This window comes from Apodemus sylvaticus, chromosome 20 (genome assembly GCF_947179515.1).
Source record: "Apodemus sylvaticus chromosome 20, mApoSyl1.1, whole genome shotgun sequence".
NCBI lineage: Eukaryota > Metazoa > Chordata > Mammalia > Rodentia > Muridae > Apodemus > Apodemus sylvaticus.
This window is the reverse complement of record NC_067491.1, coordinates 49,387,345-49,407,187: the sequence shown is the minus strand read 5'-3', so window position 1 is coordinate 49,407,187 and position 19,843 is coordinate 49,387,345. Positions and strand designations below refer to the sequence as shown.

Genomic DNA, 19,843 nt, shown 5'->3' with positions numbered 1-19,843 from the left:
CTGGTCTTGGTCTTCGGCCTGTGTCTGATAAATAAAGGCATAGCCTTTATTAAAGATAGGATAAATGCTGTACAACTTTTAGTCTTACAACGGCAGTACCATCCACTGCCCAGTAAAATAGAATTTGCTTACAACTATCTCAAAAGAGATTCATCACCACCCCCACCCCCAATGGCCTCTTCACCCATCCCCAGCCCCTCCCTTAAAAATTTTAAGATTAAAATTATAGACAAAGAGAAGAGGGGGTTTTTACTGAAATAAAGGAGCTTTACTCATGGCCCAGAAACAGAGGCAAGCCAGGGCAAGCCCGAACAGGCCCTGGAATGCAGGGCCCACCCTCAAGGCTGTTAAAGACATTCCAGGAACTAGGGTCTTAAAGATAAGAGAGCTACCTCCTCAGAGTCAGGGACCATCTGGGCTCTTTCTCCCCCCCAATCCCCCCCTTGTAATAGATAAGCTTACCACTCTTCCCCATCACCTACGCACTGACCCGCATGTACTACCCGCTGATGTAATTGTACGAGCTACCCAATCTTGTAAAAGCGCGCGAAACCCCCTCGCCTTTCCTATAAAAACCCCCAGTTTCTGAGTCTCGGGGTCAGCTCTTCTGTCTTTTGCACAAGACACGTGCCGACCCGGAGCTCCGCCATTAAAACTACCTGGTGTGTTTGCAGCAAGTTGGTCTCTCGTGCTTCTTTGGGTGTGCGCCGATCTGAGACTCGAGTGGGGTCCCTCATTCGGGGGTCCTACATATCCAGACAAGTACATCTGCCCAAAGTTCCCACTTACCTATTCCAAAAGGTGGGATTCCTCTGGATTTCAATTGTCTATTTTAAGAAAAATTTTCCTTTCTCCCAAATATACTTATGCCGCAGTGGCTCCAGTAAACTCTGTGAGACAAAGTTTTACAGAGAAAAGTCTCCTGGAGCCCTCCAGAACACCTCTATTCAGAAGCAGAAAATCTCACTTGGCAATTTGCTTTGCTCCTCAACTCTCCCCCTTCTTAGTAGCTGGGACTAAGAAAAACCAAGCAAATTAAGATGTAAAAGAATCCATCTTAAAGTAAGTCACTAGCCAGAAAATTCTGCACCGCTTTGCTCCAGTCATTTACGTAATTACATTTACCTCCCAACAGTATGAAGTATGGCTCTGACACTATGACAGGGGAAGAGGCCTACCTTTCATCCTTACAAGTCACCCCAGGGACAGGCATGACAATGCAAGCTTTCATTCCCAGCATTTAGAAAGCAAAGACAGATGTGTAGCTGTGAGATCAAGGCCAGCCCAGAGGACAGTGAATCTTGAATGGCCTCGGCCACATAGTGAAAAGCTCGTGTCTACAAATATCAACTCAAAATAGATTAAAGACCTTACTTTAAAACCTACACTTGCTACAGGAAAACACTGTGAAAGAACTATTTCAAAGCTAACTTCAAGATCACAGACACTAGCCCTGAAGTAAGAGCTGGAAATACAAGCAAGTGAAGCCTCTTTACAGCAGCCATCAGGAGCCCACAGATGCAGAGCAAGTCGCTACCAACCATATCAGACAGGGAGCGTGAGAACATGCAAACAACTGGGGGGCAGGGAAGCAAAAAGCAAAGCTGCCAATAATCAATAGGCTAATGTACACATTTTAAAGCAGAAACACAAATGGCCCATAAAGCTTTTTAAAAAATGTGCAATCTCCTTAGCCGTCACAAATATCACACCTTTAGATAACATCTCACCTCCTTCACAATGGCTATCAAGACACCTGTCCAGTGCTGGTCAGGATATGGACAAAGAAATATTTTTCACTGCTAGTGAAGAATGCAAATGAGTTCAGCCATTATGGAAATCATCATGGAGGTGCATCAGAAAACTAAAAATTTTTGACACAGTTATACTACTCCTGAGCCAATACCCAAAGGGCTCCATACACTACCAGAAAGATATCCATGTTTACTGCTACAATGTTCATGGTAGCAGACATATAGCCAGTCTAGATGTCTGCCAACAAAAAAACTGGTAACAAACTGTGATATGTAAACACACCACAGGTATCATTTGTGAAGAAAAATGAAATCTGGATGAAAAAAAGGGCAGCTCTAGATAGTAAGGGACTCAAATTCAAAATGACAGAAGCTGCATGTTCTCCCTGATATATCTATATATCTATATAGCTAGATAGATAGCCTCGCTATAAAGTGCAACATGTACGCCAGCAGGTGTAAAGTCTGAAAATCTAAAGAGGAGATTAAGAGAAAGAGTAATGAAATGAGGACGGACAGACAGGGACAAAGGACACAGACATGGAGCATAAGAGCCAGGGTATACAAGGAGACGGGCACAGAGGACATGCTTCCTCAAACAGGGCAAGGGCGCTCACTGTTTTTTTTTTAACGAGGTGAAAGGAGCAGCCAAGTGGTTTCGTGGGCAGACAGTACCTGACGAGGTCACAGGGAACCTTGTGCAGCCTTGTAGGAAGAAACCTCCAGGTACTGCGCAGTCGCAGACCCCATCCAGCCCCAGCTGCCCATTCTTGTATAACCTGCTGGGGAGGGGTGAGACCAGGACATAGGGGCTGGTGCCAAGAGGCTGTTTCTGTTTTCACACAAGGTCTTGCTCTGCAATCCAGTCTGGCCTCAAATCCTCCATCCTCCTGTCTCAGCCTCCCCAGTGCTAGGACTACAAGAATGTGGCACCAAATGCTTTAAACACCTTTTAAAATAGAATTTATTAATTTTTGACAATTTCATGCATATAAACAATCCATCTTGATCATCTACACCCCAACACCCCCTTCATTTCCCACAACTCCCTTCAATATGACCCTCTCCCTCAAAAAGACTTTGAACTTAGATGGGGGGGGGGGGGGGACAGCTTAAGTGACTGTGTGTCTAGTGTCCTAGGGCGTTCAGCTAGGGACAAGACATAAAACCACTTCATAGTGTCAATGGGTTTCCTATGAAGTAAGCCCAATATACACAATACTGGAGCAACTGTTAGCCACAGAGGGAAACGGTAAAGCAGGTGGGATCTAGCAGGATGTGTCTTGAGTGCTTTCGGTACCGCATCTAGGAGTTTGGCATTTGTCTCCCTGGGCTCAGACAATGAAGTAGGCTCAGATAAGTCTCTTAGAAAGTGACCCTGGGCCTTTACCACGCTGCTGAATGTGAACTTCTTGCTTACTACTTCGCTTGATTACTTTGCCATTGACCTGAGCACTGACTGTGTGTTCTGGATGGACCTAGGATGACATGAAAGCAGGCTGCAGAGAAGTAAAGCCGTCGAGCCTCAGCACAGGCTGGAGTCCTGTTGGAATTTTGTCTTTTCATCCTCACCCCTCGCTTGAGATCCTGTTGACTGAACTGGCTTGGTCCGATGTGATGGCTTCACCATCAACAGTAAGATCAGTAGATCCGAAAAGGAATGTATGAACCGAACTTTATGCCAAGACTACAAGGTGCCGCCAAAAAAAGAAAAAAAGGAAAGAAAAAATCCAGACCACAGAAATGTCACCTATATTTAAATGGCAGCTGAAGTTTCACTACACGTGCATTAATAGAATGCTTTCAGCAACTGTAGGATTGTTAATTAAAAACTCCTATGCTGGGGTGGTCTAGCTTCCTGTGAGTTGTTGGCCAGGGAGACAGATCCCAGAAGGGACTACTGTCACTATACCTGGATGCGTACCAGAGCTAAATGGTCACCCCTACTGCTAAGGACACCAAATGCTCACTTCAGGAGACTAAAACACCAACCTGGGCTTACACCAGAAAGCACTCCCCCAGTCCCCAGCAGTCAGCATTCAAGTCAGAGGGGCTGTTCAGGACACAAGGGTAGCCAACTCTTACTGCCTTCCCTGGCTAAGGACCCCAAATACTCCACTACCTGTGTGTCCCACAGAAACAGCAGGCTCAGTGGGGGTTCGATCTGCACAGGCACAGTTAACCATCTTTCCAACTGTCTGCCCCTCCAACCTCAGGCTAAAGAAAATCCTATGTCCAAACACTTATGTACCCAATCAATCATTGTGATGGTTTAAATGAGAATGGCGCTTATAGATTTGAATGTTTGGTTCCTAGTTGCTGGACTATTTAGGAAGAATTGAGAAGTCGGGCCTTGTTGGAAAAGGTGTGTGTGTGTGTGGGGGGGGGGGGGGAGGAGGAGAGACAGACAGGTTTCTGAGGGTTCACAGCCAGGCTTATACTCTGCCCATCCCCACACTCCCCACCTGAGAGTCACAGACTCGCCCTCTCAAATTAAAAGGAAGCCTGCATTTAAACTCTTTTTTGTTTGTTTTTACAGACAGGGTTTCTCTGTATAGTCCTGGCTGTCCGGAACTCACTCTGTAGACCAGGCTGGCCTCCAACTCAGAAATCCGCCTGCCTCTGCCTCCCAAGTGCTGGGATTACAGGTGTGCACCACTACTGCCCTGCAACACTTTTTACTATTTGCCATGGTCATAGAAACAAAAGACAATTATCTTCTGAATACAGGCATCAGCCATACTGTTACCAACTGTGACTGAGGGAAGCCCTCTTCCTGCACTGGGCAGCAAGGACTGTAACCTGCAATGGTCTGACCTGTACACATGGCGGGCTCTCCTCAGTCAGGCAGTTTATGCATGCCCTGAACATTTCGCTCTGCTCAGTTCTCAGGGAGGACAATAACGAGGATACTTTTCTTTCTAGGGGCTCGGGGATTATGGGGGAAGGTACAGAAGGGTGGTAAGTGCTGGAGTCTGGGAAAACTAGTAGTCCAGGCTTGATGTCCTAACCCAGCCTGAGTGTGGAGGAGTAGCACCCAGGACCAAGCAGAGACCCTGGCTCAGGAGGCCAGGATGGATGAAGTGTCAGATGGTATGGCAACCACCAGGATAAGCGACAGAGGTGTTACCATCGCATCCGAGTCACAGGGGCGCGGGTCCTCTACTCGAGTAGCCCTGATAACATCATCTAAGACTGGTTAGTCGGTGAAATGGGTACCCAAGTTATCCACACTCCAAGCTCACCAGCTGGACAACTGGAGTCATTCTTCAGGCTGTCGGTAGCATTACAATTTAAAACAACTTTTACATGACTTCACACTTACAAGACAGGGATTTAGCACAGTGTTTGTAAACTCTCTTTACAGAAGGAGCAAAGATCAATATGCTCTAACAGATGTCAAACCTTTAAAAGGCAGCTTGGGTTTTCCTGAACTAGATATAGGCACCGTCACACCTAAAATGGCAGGGGGCTGTCATCCTGGGCTTGTCTCTAGTACCCAGTTCCTGCATAACAAACTGCGACTTGCCTTGATATGGAACACACCAAAATCCAAAGCTGGCATGGGGATCTTGGAACCAATAGCCCCATTTCGGCGTAGATGAGTTAAGGGTTACAGCCCACACGCAAGAGCTCATGTCTGCATGAACCAATCTTGTCATTTCTTTCTCATTTCCCTTCTCTGACCAAGGGCGCTGCCCTCCCTACAGCCAAGCTCTGAGCACTTTCTATGTAAAATTCACCTGGCTTCGTAAGTTTTTCTTTTTGACATGTAAGGATTAAAGCCAGTCAAACCAGGACCCCCTCCCCACACTCCCACACTCCCCACACCCCCGGGTGGGGAGCACCAGCTCCTTCCATGTGCTTAATTTCAGTGCTTCTTTTTTTTACTTGCCGGACTGTCCAAAACTTCAATCTTGCCTTTGCCACCTTCTGCGTTCGGAAGCTTAAAGTTCTCAATGGTGACTTCAGAGGGAATGCAGTCATCATCTTCTGACTCCGAGCTGTCCCCAGAACTGTCCGGTGAGCTCTCTTCTGGACTATCCTCCTCTTTTGAATCTGACTGATTCATTTCAAATAAGGCCACATCCTATAAAAAAGTGTCAGGATGAGAAATATCCTTCAGAGCAGTTCTGTAACCTACTCTAATAAAGCAACATGGCTGGCTACAGGGAGCTCAACTACCAGGGAAAGGGACTCACTGCTTTCTTTTCCACAGGACCCCAGTCAGTTCCCAGGACCCACTAGCAAGTGGCTCGCAACACCCCTAACTCCACCCTCAGAAAATCTAACATTCTCTGCTGGTTCTATGGACACCCACATAGGCGGCAGACACATACTCCAATATGCACACATACACAAATAATTCCTAATAAAGCAACAGAGGAAGCTACTAATCTTCATTACACACTCCAGAGCAAAGGTTAAGCCTGTGCTTACTGCAAGAGGCACTTCCATGCTTTAGAGAATCCATCTGAAGAGCAAAGTCACTAAGTGACGGAAGGATTTGTTTCACTTACTGTCTTTTAAAAAGTTCTCCCTACCTAATGTACATCCAACGGCACTTAGTAAAACTGGACTAAGGCAGGGATTCTCGATCTTCATAACTATACAGCCCTTTAATACAGTTCCTCATGTTGTGATGACCCCTCCCCCACCATAAAATTATTCTCACTGCTATTCCTAACTGTAATTTTGCCACTGAGATCAACCGTAACGTAAATATCTCTATTTCCACGTTGAGAACTGCTGGACTACATACAGTCAGGCACCACACTGGGCACTTCAGACTTGACAAGACATGCAGACAGCTGGCCACAGTGACAGGGCCACAATCCCAGCCTAAAGTTAACAGCAGCAGTGGGAGGACAGGCAGGATTGACAACTTGAAGGCCAACCTGAGGTTCCTCCAAAATAACCAATACAACTCTTGCCTTAAAGAAATTTACGTTCCGGAGCAAACACCAGCGAGGTATAACCGGCGGGAAAAATCCTGCCCAACGCCCACTGCTGTTCAGCTCCTCAGGTAGGAATGGTGGCTATACTTTCAGACAGTAGTTGAAGGGGAAGATGAAATTGTAGCACGCCACAGGCATTTGACACCACAGCCCCGGGCAGAACTTCCCACCATGAAAAACTGCTCCCCTGAACTGTGAGCCAACATGGACAGCCCTTCCCTTAAAAAAAAAAAAAAAAGAAAGAAAGAAAGAAAAGAAAAGAAAAGAAATCGTATATAACTCAAGTTTTAGTAGCCATAACTTTACAAAGCCCTGCTTGTTAAGTCAACAGCTACACTCAGCACTGAACAGCAAGTCAAAGAGGCACACAGATACAGTATAGCCTGTGGAAATCACCTTGCCTGTGTGAAAATGTTCGCTAATTTTAAGGTAACGTTTTACTTTAGAACATTTTAAAATATCATTGTTTTCCCTTTTGATGACAAGAATATGAATTCCGTCTTATAAAACAGAAACAAGGCTGAGTTACCATCTGTACAATGTTTCCAGACGTCACATCAATGTTTTCAATGTTGAAGCGGCCAGCTGGAGCAGCCGCCATCTCCTTCCGCAGCTTCTCATTGGCCTGGGCCATTCGTGGGAGGAACGCCTGAACCTGGTCTAACACTGGAGGGTGAACACAGCGAGAGAGCATCAGTAAATCTGGCCTTCCCAGCACAGCACTTCAGAGCAGAGTTAACAATCCAGCAACTCACGGTCCCTCTACCTCTGCACTGCCATGGGCTGGAGGGTGGGGGTGGGTGCCAGGCCCAGGGCTCCACCCATCCCATTCCCCGGCTCTGGAACTCCCAGAGCAACGAGACCATGTGATTCATCAATTATTACTCAAACGGTCTATCACTCTGCCACCCCCAAAGTATAACCTTCTAGAAGGCTGGCATTCAACAAGATGACTGGGGGACCAAACCAGACAGAATGAGAGGCTGGTTAAGTGCACTTGGTCTTTACAGTGAGGCTGTCAAGGATATTAATGAGACCCCCATTTGCATTTTTAACAACATCAGGCACCTGGAATGTCAGTACATGCCCAACTGACCACCTTTCATCTAAAAATGTCAACACCGCTTTAAAAAAATCAAAAAACAAAAAACAAAAAGACATTTAATTCTCTATGTTCATAACCCGGGCCAGCTTCCACGTCCTGCATAGGAGCACGCCTATCCTCCTTTTGAAGCAAAGGTCAGTATGTTCCTCATCCTGACAGGCCTATGTTTCTGCAGTCTTGCCTACTGGAATCTGCCCTGGGGTGAAATCTGACGGGGCGTTCTAGCCAGGCCAGCGAGTGGTCAACCTGAGCAAGCGCGGAGGAATACCACCAAGTAACTGGGTGAACTTAACCAGCCCCAGCTGCACAACAGCATCTTCAGGTCTAACACCAAGAGCGCAGAGCTGAGACCGGCAGCACAGGGTAATGGGTGTCGGGATCCACATAAACTTTTAGTTCCTAACTCCAGCTTCTCTTAAAGCAATCTGAGCTTCCGCTCTTCTGCAATTCCAAGTTCTAACTAATGCATTCATCTTACACCAGTGAGTCTGAGGCCCTCAACTGAGGAAATGTCTCTGCAAGACCCAACTGCAGGACATTTAACTAACTAATTACTGATTGTTGGGGGGAGGGCCCAGCCCATTGTGGGTGGAGCCATCCCTGGGCTGGTAATCCCGGGTTCTATAAGCAAGCAGGCTGAGCGAGCCACTGGAAGACAGTAAGCAGCACCCCTCCACAGCCTCTGCATCAGCTCCTGCCTCCAGGTTCCTGCCCTGTGTGAGTTCCTGTTCTGGCTTCTTTCAGTAATAGACAGTGATTTGGAAGTGTAAGCCAAAAAAACCCTTTCCTCCCCAAGTTGCCTTGGTCTTATGGTTCCATCACAGCCAAACAAACCCTAACTAGGACAGAAATTGGTACAATAGTGGGGTACTGCTGGGGCAGAGACCTGACTGCGTGTTTTTAGCATTGTAGAAGAACTCTGCTATCAGAATCTCTGTGTTCAGGTCAGTGAGCAGTTCTGTAGGAGCACTGAGGAGAATGTTGAGAGCAGTGCAGGCCATGAGGTCTGGCTTGGGGCCTTTCAGGTCAGTTTGAGCGTCCTTTGACTATCTCTGCCTCCCACAGTATAAGGGTTATGGGTTCGTGAAACCAAACACCGTAAGTGGGTTTCTAGGATTTGAACTCTGATCCTCATATGCTGGCTCAACAAGCACCCTTATCCTGAGCAATCTCCAAATACCTGCCCGGTGTGGTAGCACACACCTTTAACTCCACTACTCAGGAGGTGGCGGCAGAAGTAGGTCAATCTATGAATTTGAGGCTGACATGGTCTTATTACTCCAGGCCAGCCAGGGATAAAGAGCGAGACTCTGTGGGAGGGAGGGAACAAAACAAAGCTGCCAGGGCAGCATGGACCCGAAATCCTAGAATTGGGTGAGGCAGGAGAATCTGGAGTTCAGGGTCATTCTCAGCTACACAGTCAAGCGTGAGGCCAACCTGGGCGGCATGAGACCCTGTCTCAAAGAAAAGAAAGCTGGCTACACCATAACTAGCTGGGGGTTTCAAAAATACCTTTTATTCTGAAAATAACAAAAAAAAAAAAAAAAAAAAAACAAACAAAACTGCAAGCAGGGGACTAACTTGAGAAATTCTGTTCCTCAATGCTCTACAGGATGGATCTGACTCTACGGTTTGATAGGAGCCATGAAGACAGACTTCCATCAAATGATGGGTCACTAGCCTAAGTGGGGGAGTGCCCCCTAGAGTACAAACTAAGTACTTACAGGGGCTCCTCTGCATCCGAACTGTTTGAAGTGTAGAGGTCTTTCTAGGATGAGGCTTAGAGCTGATGAGCAACTGGTCCAAGATACCTGAAACCACAGACAAGTCACAGCATGAAACAGCCCTGAGCCGCAAGTGCAACTCAGAAAAGAGCTAATCCTCGGCCCTGGGGAACAGTGAGGGGGCCGTCAGCATGGCCTGCAGTCTCGACCATTCCTAACTGACAGAAGGAGCAAAACACTCCTGACTTTACATCCAGTGCCCCTCTCTGCGGCCACCTCCAGTACTTACTTACCTGTAATAAATACAGGTGGGATTCCATCTTCTGGGTTAACAAAAGGGATGGGAGATTGGGCATGGTGGGGCACACTCAAAAGCCAGGCGAATGGATCTCTGGAGCTAGCTCCAGGCCAGCCAGGGCTATGTCAAGCAGTAGCCACTCTTGCATTGGGCCAGTCTGATTCCTAGCACCCACATGGGGGCTCACACGAAACTCTAACTCTAGTTCCAGACACCTTCTGACCTCTTAAGGCACCAGGGATGCACAAAGCCCAACTTTAAGCAATAGTTAGCAAAATGTCGACCAGCAATGATTCTTCAAGTTAATAAAGTCAGAAATGATTTAATGCTAGCATTCACAGGCAGAGGCGGACCGATCTGAGTTCAAGGCCAGCCTGGTCTTTAGAGCAGGTCCCAGGACAACCAGGGCCACACAGAAACTACTGTCTTGAATCATCCACAAAAAAAAAAAAAAAAGGTAGGTCAAAAATAGAGCCCCAAGAGAGGGCTTTACAGACACGGGGCTAGCCTCCCAAATCGGAAGACTTCAGTTCTATCCTACCCACGTGAGAGAAAGAGAGGACACCTCCACTCCACACACTTGTGGTACATAATACAGAGAACCAGAACCGGTTATGTAGAATTGGGCGAGTCAGATTAACCTTTTTATTTTGGTTTGTTTTGGTAGGATATACTTGTCTAGCTCTCCTACCTAGAAAGTACTCAATTAAAAAACAAAAAATTATCCCGAGCTGCACCTTTCCAAACAAACCAACAGTCCAGCCAGTGTCCAGGACACTCAAAACTCAAGCAGGCATCTGGGATGTGCTGAGACTTGAATTTGTTTATTTCTGACAATGCCCACTACACAGGCTTTGGCAATCAGTACTGTAACTCAGATACACCTGGTTCTCAAAAGTTCCCACGACACTCACCGCAGGCACCTGACCTTTTACGCATTCTATTCACAAAACTTCTAAGGGTAGGTCCCACTTGTTAGAATCAAAATGTGAAAACAGAGGCCTAGACAAAGTAACTTCCATAAAGCCCCACTGTAGGGTAAGGGATTCAAACCCATGGTTTCCTCTCTTGATAAACAGGGTCTCACTATATACATTACATCTGGGGTTGTTCTGGAACGCCCTAAGTAGACCAGACTGGCCTGGAACGCAGGAGATCGCAGTGACTCTGCCTCCCAAGTGCTGGGATTAAAGGCGTGTGACGCGAGCTGAAACGCTAAATGGGTTTCCCGCACATAGGTCTCCTTCCACCAAGGCCACAATTTGTGCCAAAACCAAAAAAAATATTAAAAATGGTATTTATCTGTTCTTTACCTTCCAAGCCAGTCCAGGCCAGGTGGTCCTTGTTGCGTTCATTAAGAACCGTCCAGGCCCGGGCTGGCCGAGTCCTACCCACGACAGACCCCGGCAGCGTCTCGGGCTCCGCGGCATCCCCACCCCCTTAGCCTCCCGGGCTCCGCGGCACCCCCAAACTCCGCAGCGTCTCGGGCTCTCTCCGTGTTCCATACCCCGCATCGTTCCGGGCACCGCGGCATCCCTAGCCACCTCCGGGGCTCGGGCTCCTCGGCGTGCGCAGTCCCACATAACCCCGACCCCCAAAGCGTCCCGACCGTCCGCAGCTTCTCGGGCCGCTCGGTGCTCCCGCTCCGCCCCCGCAGCGTCTCGAGCTCCTCGGCGTCCCCAGCCCTGCAGCGACCCGAATCCCCGCAGCGTCCCCGGTCCCAGTAGCGCCCCCGACCTCCCCGTTAACGTCCCAGGGTCCCGCCAAGCCCATCCGGCTCGCCGCCGCCGCTCACCTCCCGAACCCTCGCTCCCCGCCGTCAGCAGCTCCCTGGACACCGTGACCCGCGAGCAGTCTACAGAAGACGAAGAAACACCGGGAGCAGCCGCGCGCTCGCCGTGGAGCTCCATGCTTGCAAGCCAGCACGAGTGAGAAAAACCCGGATGTGGGAAGGCATGGGGAAGGGGCGGGGTCAAGGCGGCAATTGACGGAAACTAGGAGGTGGGCGGAGACTTGCTGGGTGTGTGGCAGGACCTCAAGCCTAGAGCTGAAGCCTCGGGACCACGGGGACCGGAAGCGGGGGCGGGATCGAGGGGGGGCGGGATCCAGGCAGGGGCGGGATCAAGGCGGGGGCGGGATCAAGGCGGGGGCGGGGGCACCACACAGCGTGGGCGGAGGGCTGCGTGGGCACGTGTCGAGCGCCTACTCCACCCCAGAAGGGGTCTAGCAAAAAGGTTTCCTCCCTTGTTATTGTTAGAAAAGAATCAGCCGGGGCTGGAGAGATGACTCAGCAGTTAAGAGCACCGACTGCTCTTCCAGAGGTCCTGAGTTCAATTCCCAGGAACCACATGGTGGCTCACAACCATCTGTAATGAGATCTGATGCCCTCTTCTGGTGTGTCTGAAGACAACTACAGTGTACTTACATATAATAAAATACATAAATCTTAAAAAAAAAAAAAAGAAAAGAATCAGCCTCTCTTGGTTAAGCTAAGCAAACACAAGCATGAAGAAAATGATGTGAGGCCTTTGTCGTTCTTATATTTTTGTTGTTTCAGGGAGGTTTCTGTGGTCTTCAGTTTGTGGCAATCCTGCTTTAATCTTCCAGATGGCAATAATTATAGGTGGGAGCCACCACACCCAGCTTCTTTTCATTGTCTTTTTGGTTTTTTTTAGTCATCCTGGTTGGCCCAAGTTGACTTCAAATTCACCATTTTCCAGCTTCAGTTTCTGTGTACTTAAATTCACAGGCTTGTTATTTGTTGACGTCTCACCAAGTTACTCTGGTTGTCTGGTACTCAAAGTCCTTCTAAGTCCTTCAGCCTCCTAAATAGCTTGGATTTCAGGTCTGGATGACCAGAGCCAGCATAGTTGATTATTTAATTGTAAACGCGAGCCTCAGCAGTATCACGAATGCTGTTCACAGTGTTACATATACACCAAGCCTTTGGAACATTGTCATGTCAAGATTCTAAAAGATTGTTCAAGATGGGAGTAAAATGATAACGCTGTGAGGGAGATCATGAGTCTGGGCTCCAGCGCCAAAACAAATCCTTAATTTGGACTTCCCTATAGCTGAACAGCTTCTGCTGTAAAAAGCTGTCAGAATCCAGACATCTCAAGGACAACATGTAAGAAGACAGTTGTCTGAGTACAGCCACCTCAAGGTCAATCTCTCCATTTTCCTGGCAGGGTCAAACAAGTTTCTGTTCCCAGGCCTAGGAACGAACACCTCTCTGCATGTTTTCTTAATTATCTGTGGGTAAGTTCTAAAAATATATAACTAATTGCCTGTTATGCACTAGTTAACTACATACAGCTGACCCGCTCCTTTGTCGTGCCCACCCCACCCTCCACCACCTATCACTCTGTGCTCTGCACCTATTGTCTAGGAGAATGATTTAGGGCCTTGAAGTCAGGTGCCCTGGATAAGGCCAGGTCTCCAATGGGTGCTCCCTTGTTTAACCCAAATAACCGAATTCAGATACAATCAAAGGGCTGGAATATGTATTTCTTCTTTCTTTTTGGAAGTGGACAAATCTTTGTTGTTCATTTATTGCATTGGAAGTACTCTTTACTATCATTCTTTAGCCTGAGATTATTTGCCATAGTTCTTCGTCACCTCTTCACACTAACCTCCAATCTGCCTGGGAAAGGGGGAAGGGGGAAATGGAAACTTCTGGTTTCTTTGGAAAGTCAGTTATATCGAATGATGGTTTGCTGGGGCACACAGGTGAAAGGATGTCTCGCTAAAGCAGACACAGGAAAGACTGTTTTCCTGAAGCAGACACAGGTGAGAGGAGGCTTGATAAAGGAGTATAAATATGACCCCGCACACCATGGGAGCAGAAGTTTTGGGTTGATTTGCTTTGCCTCGCTATTCTTCGCTATCAACACACGTGTATTGGTTTGCCTTACACAGCATTGTTGAGTTTAGCTTGTGGTAACACCAACATTGGGAGAAACTCACCCAAGAACTACTCATGGGGTGCCTGCAGCTTCTTGCTTGCTATCTCAAGCCGGTTGGTGAGTCTTGCAGTCTCTTCAGGACTGAACTACAGCTGCCTAGTGTCTGCTTAGTGAAAGGACTGGACTGTAGCTACTGGTTCATGTGTGGTGTCCCCCTGCAGAGAAGACTGAACTGAAGCTGCTGACCTGTATTTGGTGTTTGCTAAAGGACTGAACCGCTGACAAAGAAGACTGAGCCTGCCCTCACAGAACTATAGCTAAGCAGGCCCACATCCCCCATATCCTAATGGTGGGTAGTGGGCTAAAGGAGAGGTTGAACGCTTACTAAACTAGGCTGCAAAAAATTTATGCCTACAGAAAGACTGGGGCAGATGGAACCACAGCTTGCTACTTCTGCTTGAGTGTAAGGACTGGAGAGGACAAACAGGGTTTGTGCTGAAGAGCCCCTCCTGGGATCCTAAACCTCAGTATCTGTAGGAAGACATCAATTGAGAGGGAGAGAACAAGATAGAAGTTGTAAGGGTCCAGCAGGCCTGAGCCTGGCGGGCATGGCTCTGGCGGGCCTTGCCCTTGTTCCTCTGCCTTGCTAAAAAACCATTTGCTTATATTCTTATAGCTACCTGCCAAGGTCTATTTCCTTGCTTGGCTGCTTCCTCCTCCTGAGGCTGCCGACCAAGATCCAGCTATCAAAGTACTGAAGTCCTGCAATCCAAAGGCCCGGTTGGTTCTCCTAGTTAACATGCCCAATCGAAAGGCTCCTGCATCCTAACCCATCCCAATACAGACCGCCCCCTTTCACTCTTAAGAAGACTCTGTGAAACAGTATTCAGCAAAACCAGAACGGGGAAGTGGGAAGGGGTGGGTGGGAGGACAGGGGAAGAGAAGGGGGCTTGCGGGACTTTCGGGGAGTGGGGGGGCTAGAAAAGGGGAAATCATTTGAAATGTAAATAAATTATATCGAATAAAAAAAAATAGAGGGATAGACCTAAAAAAAAAATAAAATAAAATCAAAATAACAAAACTGACAAAAAAAAAAAAAAAAAGAATTATGCCTTCAAGGGTATAATTCTCCACCCCCACCCCCCCCCCAGGATGCCTTTTGTCTGCCTGAGTCAGAAAGCAACCATTTTAACTTCATCTCAGCTTAAAGAAAGATCTCTGTGAAAACAGGTGTTTGGGTGTGGTTTGTGCCTAATCCAGGGTCCGGGAGGGAACCCCTGCTGTGTGTGGGTGTGGGGTGAGGAGTTCTTCAGAAGAACTAGAAGATGCTCTTCAAGTCCAGCCTTTGAAAAAAAGAGGGGAAAGCCAGGTAGGTGGTGGTGGCGCACGCCTGTAATCCCAGCACTCGGGAGGCAGAAGCAGGCAGATTTCTGAGTTCGAGGCCAGCCTGGTCTACAGAGTGAGTTCCAGGACAGTCAGAGCTACACAGAGAAACTCTGTCTCAGAAAAAAGAAAGAAAGAGAAACAAAGAAAGAAAGAATAAAAATAAAGAGGGAACAGTCACGACTCATTGTAGATGCTGCTCTTAATAATCTTAGTAATGGGAGGGGTCAGGATGGATCTGGGAGGAGTCAAAGGTGAATATGATCCTAAGAGAAAATCAGGTAAGAAAGCTAACTTACAGTGGGCCTTAACACTTCTCACCAGTCACAGTTGTTACGACTGTCACCTTAGACATTAGGTTTGACCACACGAATCGGGATAGAAACAGACTGAGTACATCGGTGGCAAAAGAATTTCCCCTCTGTACAGTTTGTGATCGTGGACAGTACAGCCTTGGCTGAGCCGGAACTCAGTCATGTTCCACTTCCGTTATGTCCCTGTTGGTAAAGACCACACAGGAGCAAAAGCAACCTGGGAAAACTCAACACCCTGCTTTAGCCCGTGTGGCCACCTGCTTGCCTGTACATGCCATGGCTGGTGTGACAGTGATGTCTTAACTCTGTTTAAAGTCTCTGTGCTTTAAAAACTAGAAAGCAAATTGGACTTCCAGGCGTTAAGGGGCTGCCCAGGGTTAGTTTTTGCAGTCAGCCTGGTCCTGCACAACTTTATCATCCCTATTTGGGCTTCGGTAAACAAAAGCTTGTTTTGCTCAGATGACCTTCCCTTGAACATAAACAGAATGTAACTTAGTGTCCTTTGCCTCTAAAAGCCCCTGACTGAAGAGGTTGGACAGTGTATTCAGAAATCCACAAGTCTTGGGTATATGAATAAAATCCTCTTCTTTGTTAAAATTTGTTAACACACACACACAAATAATTTTAAAAGTAACCAGAGAAGGGAGGGTTTATTTCCACCAACACTTTACAGTACATCATGGAGGGAAACTAAGGTAGAAACTCAAGGCAGGAGTTTGGAGCAGGCGCAGAAGCCACAGAGGAATGATGCTTTTTTTCTGCCTTACTTAGTTACTTTTTTTTTGTCATCCCAAATCCTCTTGCCTAAGGATGGCACCACACCCAGTAGGCCAGACGCCCCCTACATGAATTAGCAATTAAAATACCTCACAGACAGGCCCATAAACGATGCCATTCTTCTGTTGCAATTCCCTCTTCCCAGGTGACTCTAGGTTAGAGTCACTTGACCTATAACGACAGCTATGATGTTACACCGAGTTGGCCTCAAATGTGTGTCTGTCCGCTTGTTTCTGGGATTACAAAAATTGGCCTGACACTCCCTGTTTCTGTCCACCACACCTGGCTTACCTTGTGCTGGGCGTCAAACCCAGGGCCGCGCGCATGCTGGACCAACTGAGTCACATCCTCCACCACCGATCTTGACTAGAGTCAAATCAATGTTGGTTCGTTCCATACCTTTAGCTTTTTTTCCTCTCAGTTAAATTTCTAGTATCCTGTCCTAAAGCACCCATGCATCCAACCCTGGGCTGGCTTTTCAACCTGTCCTCGAAAGTATTTAGAAATTGCATTCCAAATTCAGACACTGTCCCTACAATCTGGTAGAAATGTTCATGACAGTGCAGACATACTATAAAGAATGGAACATGCCTCTAGGTGGAGACAAATTCTTGTCTCCTTAAAGAGTAAATCCAGTGGAGCAGGTAATGGACTCGGCTAGGGGACCGTCCCCAGGATAGTGGGTTCATCTTAAGATAATTTGCTTTTCCTTCCCAGAATTCCCCTAGCATGATCCTCGCTACGCAGAGGTGCCGCTAAGTCAGCCTGCCTTGCTAGATCTGATTATATCTTCTTTTCTTTTCCTTCCAAATGCTGCCCAGAGCCTAAGTATATTTTTAGACTCCATAACTAATACTTTGGGCTTCTCATTCTTTCTCTAAAGCTCCCCTCCCGGGCATGTGGCTGCCTGCCACTGTTACTGGCCTCGATTCAGCCTTATCTCAGCCCACATGGGGTTTCTTCCTCCTCTGTTCTCCTCCTCCCTTCCAGGCTTGGAAATTTGCCTGGAGTTTTCCTTTCTAAATGAGAAGACATTATCCCCAAGCTTCTGTTTGTGTCTATTCTTAAATTATTGTACTAACAAAGCTAAGAACCCCAAGAAAGGTTCCCGGTTCCTCGGGTACTCTATAATAGCTCTGCTGGGATTCCCCAAGATTTCTAGTAACAGTCCTCTCCTGTCCTTTAATCTTTCTTCCATTGTTAGAAAAACCAAACCAGTTCCATTGTTAGAAAAAAAACAAACCCATTCAGGCGACTCCAGACTACATCAAAACAACAACAACAACAGAAACAAGCTTAAGCGGAACATGCGAGAGTGGAACTCCAGGAGGGCACTGGACAAACACTTGTGCCATGTTGGCAGACTGAGTACAGCCTGTGCCGTTCCCCTGCCTCGTCCTACAGGTGCAAGCTGCTTTGATCTATCTCCCGTTAAGAATGTCTGGCAGGTTTGCACATTCTGATTTCAAATGGTTATAGGCCCCTGCAGTTACAGGCCCTACCATAAAAATACATTCACGTAGTCAGAATATCTGCAATTCCCTTTGAAACAGTCCAAAACAGGACACTGCAGAGTGGGTATGAACTTCAGATTTAGTCAGCCAAAAATATGGAAGGGATAAGGCCAGCCGAAGAGACATGATGTAGACACAGTGTATCTTTGTACCTCTTTCCTTTCTGGGATACTGCAGATTGCAGAGCAGCGCACTAAATCCTTCTCTGGTCTCCTGTTGTTCTTTTGCTATAATTTCTTATTTATAGATAAATTATAAAAGCAGTGCTTGTATACCCATTATACTGATTCCAAAAATGACTATACTATATTTTGACTCTCTTTCTTCTTCTTCTTCTTCTTCTTCTTCTTCTTCTTCTTCTTCTTCTTCTTCTTCTTCTTCTTCTTCTTCCTCCTCCTCCTCCTCTTCCTCCTCCTCTTCTTCTGAAGAGCCCTTCCTGGGATCCTAGAAGAAGATTCTCCTCCTCCTCCTCCTCCTCCTCCTCCTCCTCCTCCTCCTCCTCCTCCTTCTCCTCCTCCTCCTTCTTTTTCTTCTTCTTCTTCTTCTTCTTCTTCTTCTTCTTCTTCTTCTTCTTCTTCTTTCTTCTTCTTCTTCTTCTTCTTCTTCTTCTTCTTCTTCCTCTTCCTCTTCCTCTTCCTCTTCCTCTTCTTCCTCTTCTCTTCCTCCTTTTCTTTTTATTTGGGGGAGGGGATGGGTAACTAGGGTTCAACCTAGGCTCGTGATATCTCTCTCTCTCTCTCTCTCTCTCTCTCTCTCTCTCTCTCTCCAGAGTTTCTCACTGTGTTGCCCTGACTAGCTTTGAACTATGTAGACCAGGCTTGTCCTCACAGAGATATACTTACCTCTGTCTCCTAAGTATTAGGGTTAAAGGCTCAATCTACTACATTTGACTCTTTGTAAGTTTTTTTTTTTAATGTATGAATGTTTTGCCTGCATGTATTTAAGTGGATTCCATGTGTGTCTGATCTCCTTGGGGACCAAAAGAAGGTGCTATATCTCTGGAAACTGGAGTTTACCTATGTTTATAAGCTACCATGTGGGAGATTTGGGAACTGAACCTGGGTCGTTTGTAAAAGCAGCTAGTGCTCTTACCCAGTGAGTTATCTCTTCAGCCCCATCTTTTATTGGCTTTTTAAAATAAAACTTTTAATTTGCAGATAGAGTCCAGGCTGGCCTTGAATTCACTCTCCAGCCTAGGCAAACCTTGAAATTGTAATCCTTCTGCATCAGCCTCTGAGTAGCTGGGATTATGGGCCTGTGTCACCAGGTCTGGCTTCTTTATTAGAATATTTGTAAAACTTTCTTTTTCAGCCGAGCGGTGGTGGCACGCGCCTGTAATCCCAGCACTCTGGGAGGCAGAGACAGGCAGATTTCTGAGTTTGAGGCCACCTGGTCTACAGAGTGAGTTCCAGAACAGTCAGGGCTATACAGAGAAATCCTGTCTCAAAACACACACACACACACAAATTATTTTTCATTATGTATACATGTGGGTGTACTCTGTGGATGTGTACAGTTGCATATACACATAGGCAAGAAGATGGTTCCGGGTCCCCTACTGGTGGAGTGTTATACTGTATGGGTGCCAGGAAACGAACTCTGATCCTCTGGAGAGACAGTATGTCTTGTGTCCTTAACCCCTGAGTCATTTCTCCGGCCCCCAGATTTTTGAAACTACACCAGAGAAGTTAGGTCTGGTGGTACAGGTTTGTAATGCCAGCTACTGAGAGGCAAGATGATTACAGAAAGTCCCATGTCCTAGCAAAAACTCAACCAAGTCAATTAAAGAATGTATTATGTAGTTAAATTCATTAAAAGAAAATTTTTAATTAATTTATTATTTTTTTCTGAGACAGGGTTTCTCTGTATAGCCCTAGCTGTCCTGGAACTCACTCTAGACCAGGCTGGCCTCAAACTCAGAAATTCACCTGCCTCTGCCTCCCAAGTGCTGGGATTAAAGGCGTGTGCCACCACTGCACTTTTTTGTTGTTGTTGTTAATTTTTTGAGGCAGGGTTTTTCTGGGTATCCCTGGCTATCCTGGAACTCATTCTGTAGACCAGGCTGGCCTTTAACTCTCAGAAGCTGGGATTAAAGGCATGTGCTTAAA

At 46.9% G+C, this 19,843-nt stretch overlaps 1 protein-coding gene across 1 annotated transcript; it reads right to left on the bottom strand.

Moving 5' to 3' along the window:
• Nucleotides 1-5,085: 5,085 nt before the first annotated feature.
• Nopchap1 (NOP protein chaperone 1) lies at nt 5,086-11,800 on the bottom strand. The gene is made up of 4 exons (XM_052165615.1): nt 11,635-11,800; nt 9,542-9,628; nt 7,242-7,378; nt 5,086-5,844 (listed from the first exon to the last, which is right to left on the bottom strand). The coding sequence occupies exons 1-4, from the start codon at nt 11,747-11,749 to the stop codon at nt 5,626-5,628; spliced, it is 558 nt and encodes a 185-aa protein (XP_052021575.1). The 5' UTR covers nt 11,750-11,800; the 3' UTR covers nt 5,086-5,625.
• Nucleotides 11,801-19,843: the final 8,043 nt, after the last annotated feature.

Excerpts from the sequence above, each read along its gene's own strand:
- Nopchap1 (XM_052165615.1), bottom strand. The coding sequence starts at position 11,749 with ATGGAGCTCCACGGCGAGCGCGCGGCTGCTCCCGGTGTTTCTTCGTCT. Across the intron at positions 9,629-11,634 it reads GGGGAGCGAGGGTTCGGGAG|GTATCTTGGACCAGTTGCTC; the intron begins GTGAGCGGCGGC and ends CTGTGGTTTCAG. Across the intron at positions 5,845-7,241 it reads CTGGAAACATTGTACAGATG|GATGTGGCCTTATTTGAAAT; the intron begins GTAACTCAGCCT and ends ACTTTTTTATAG.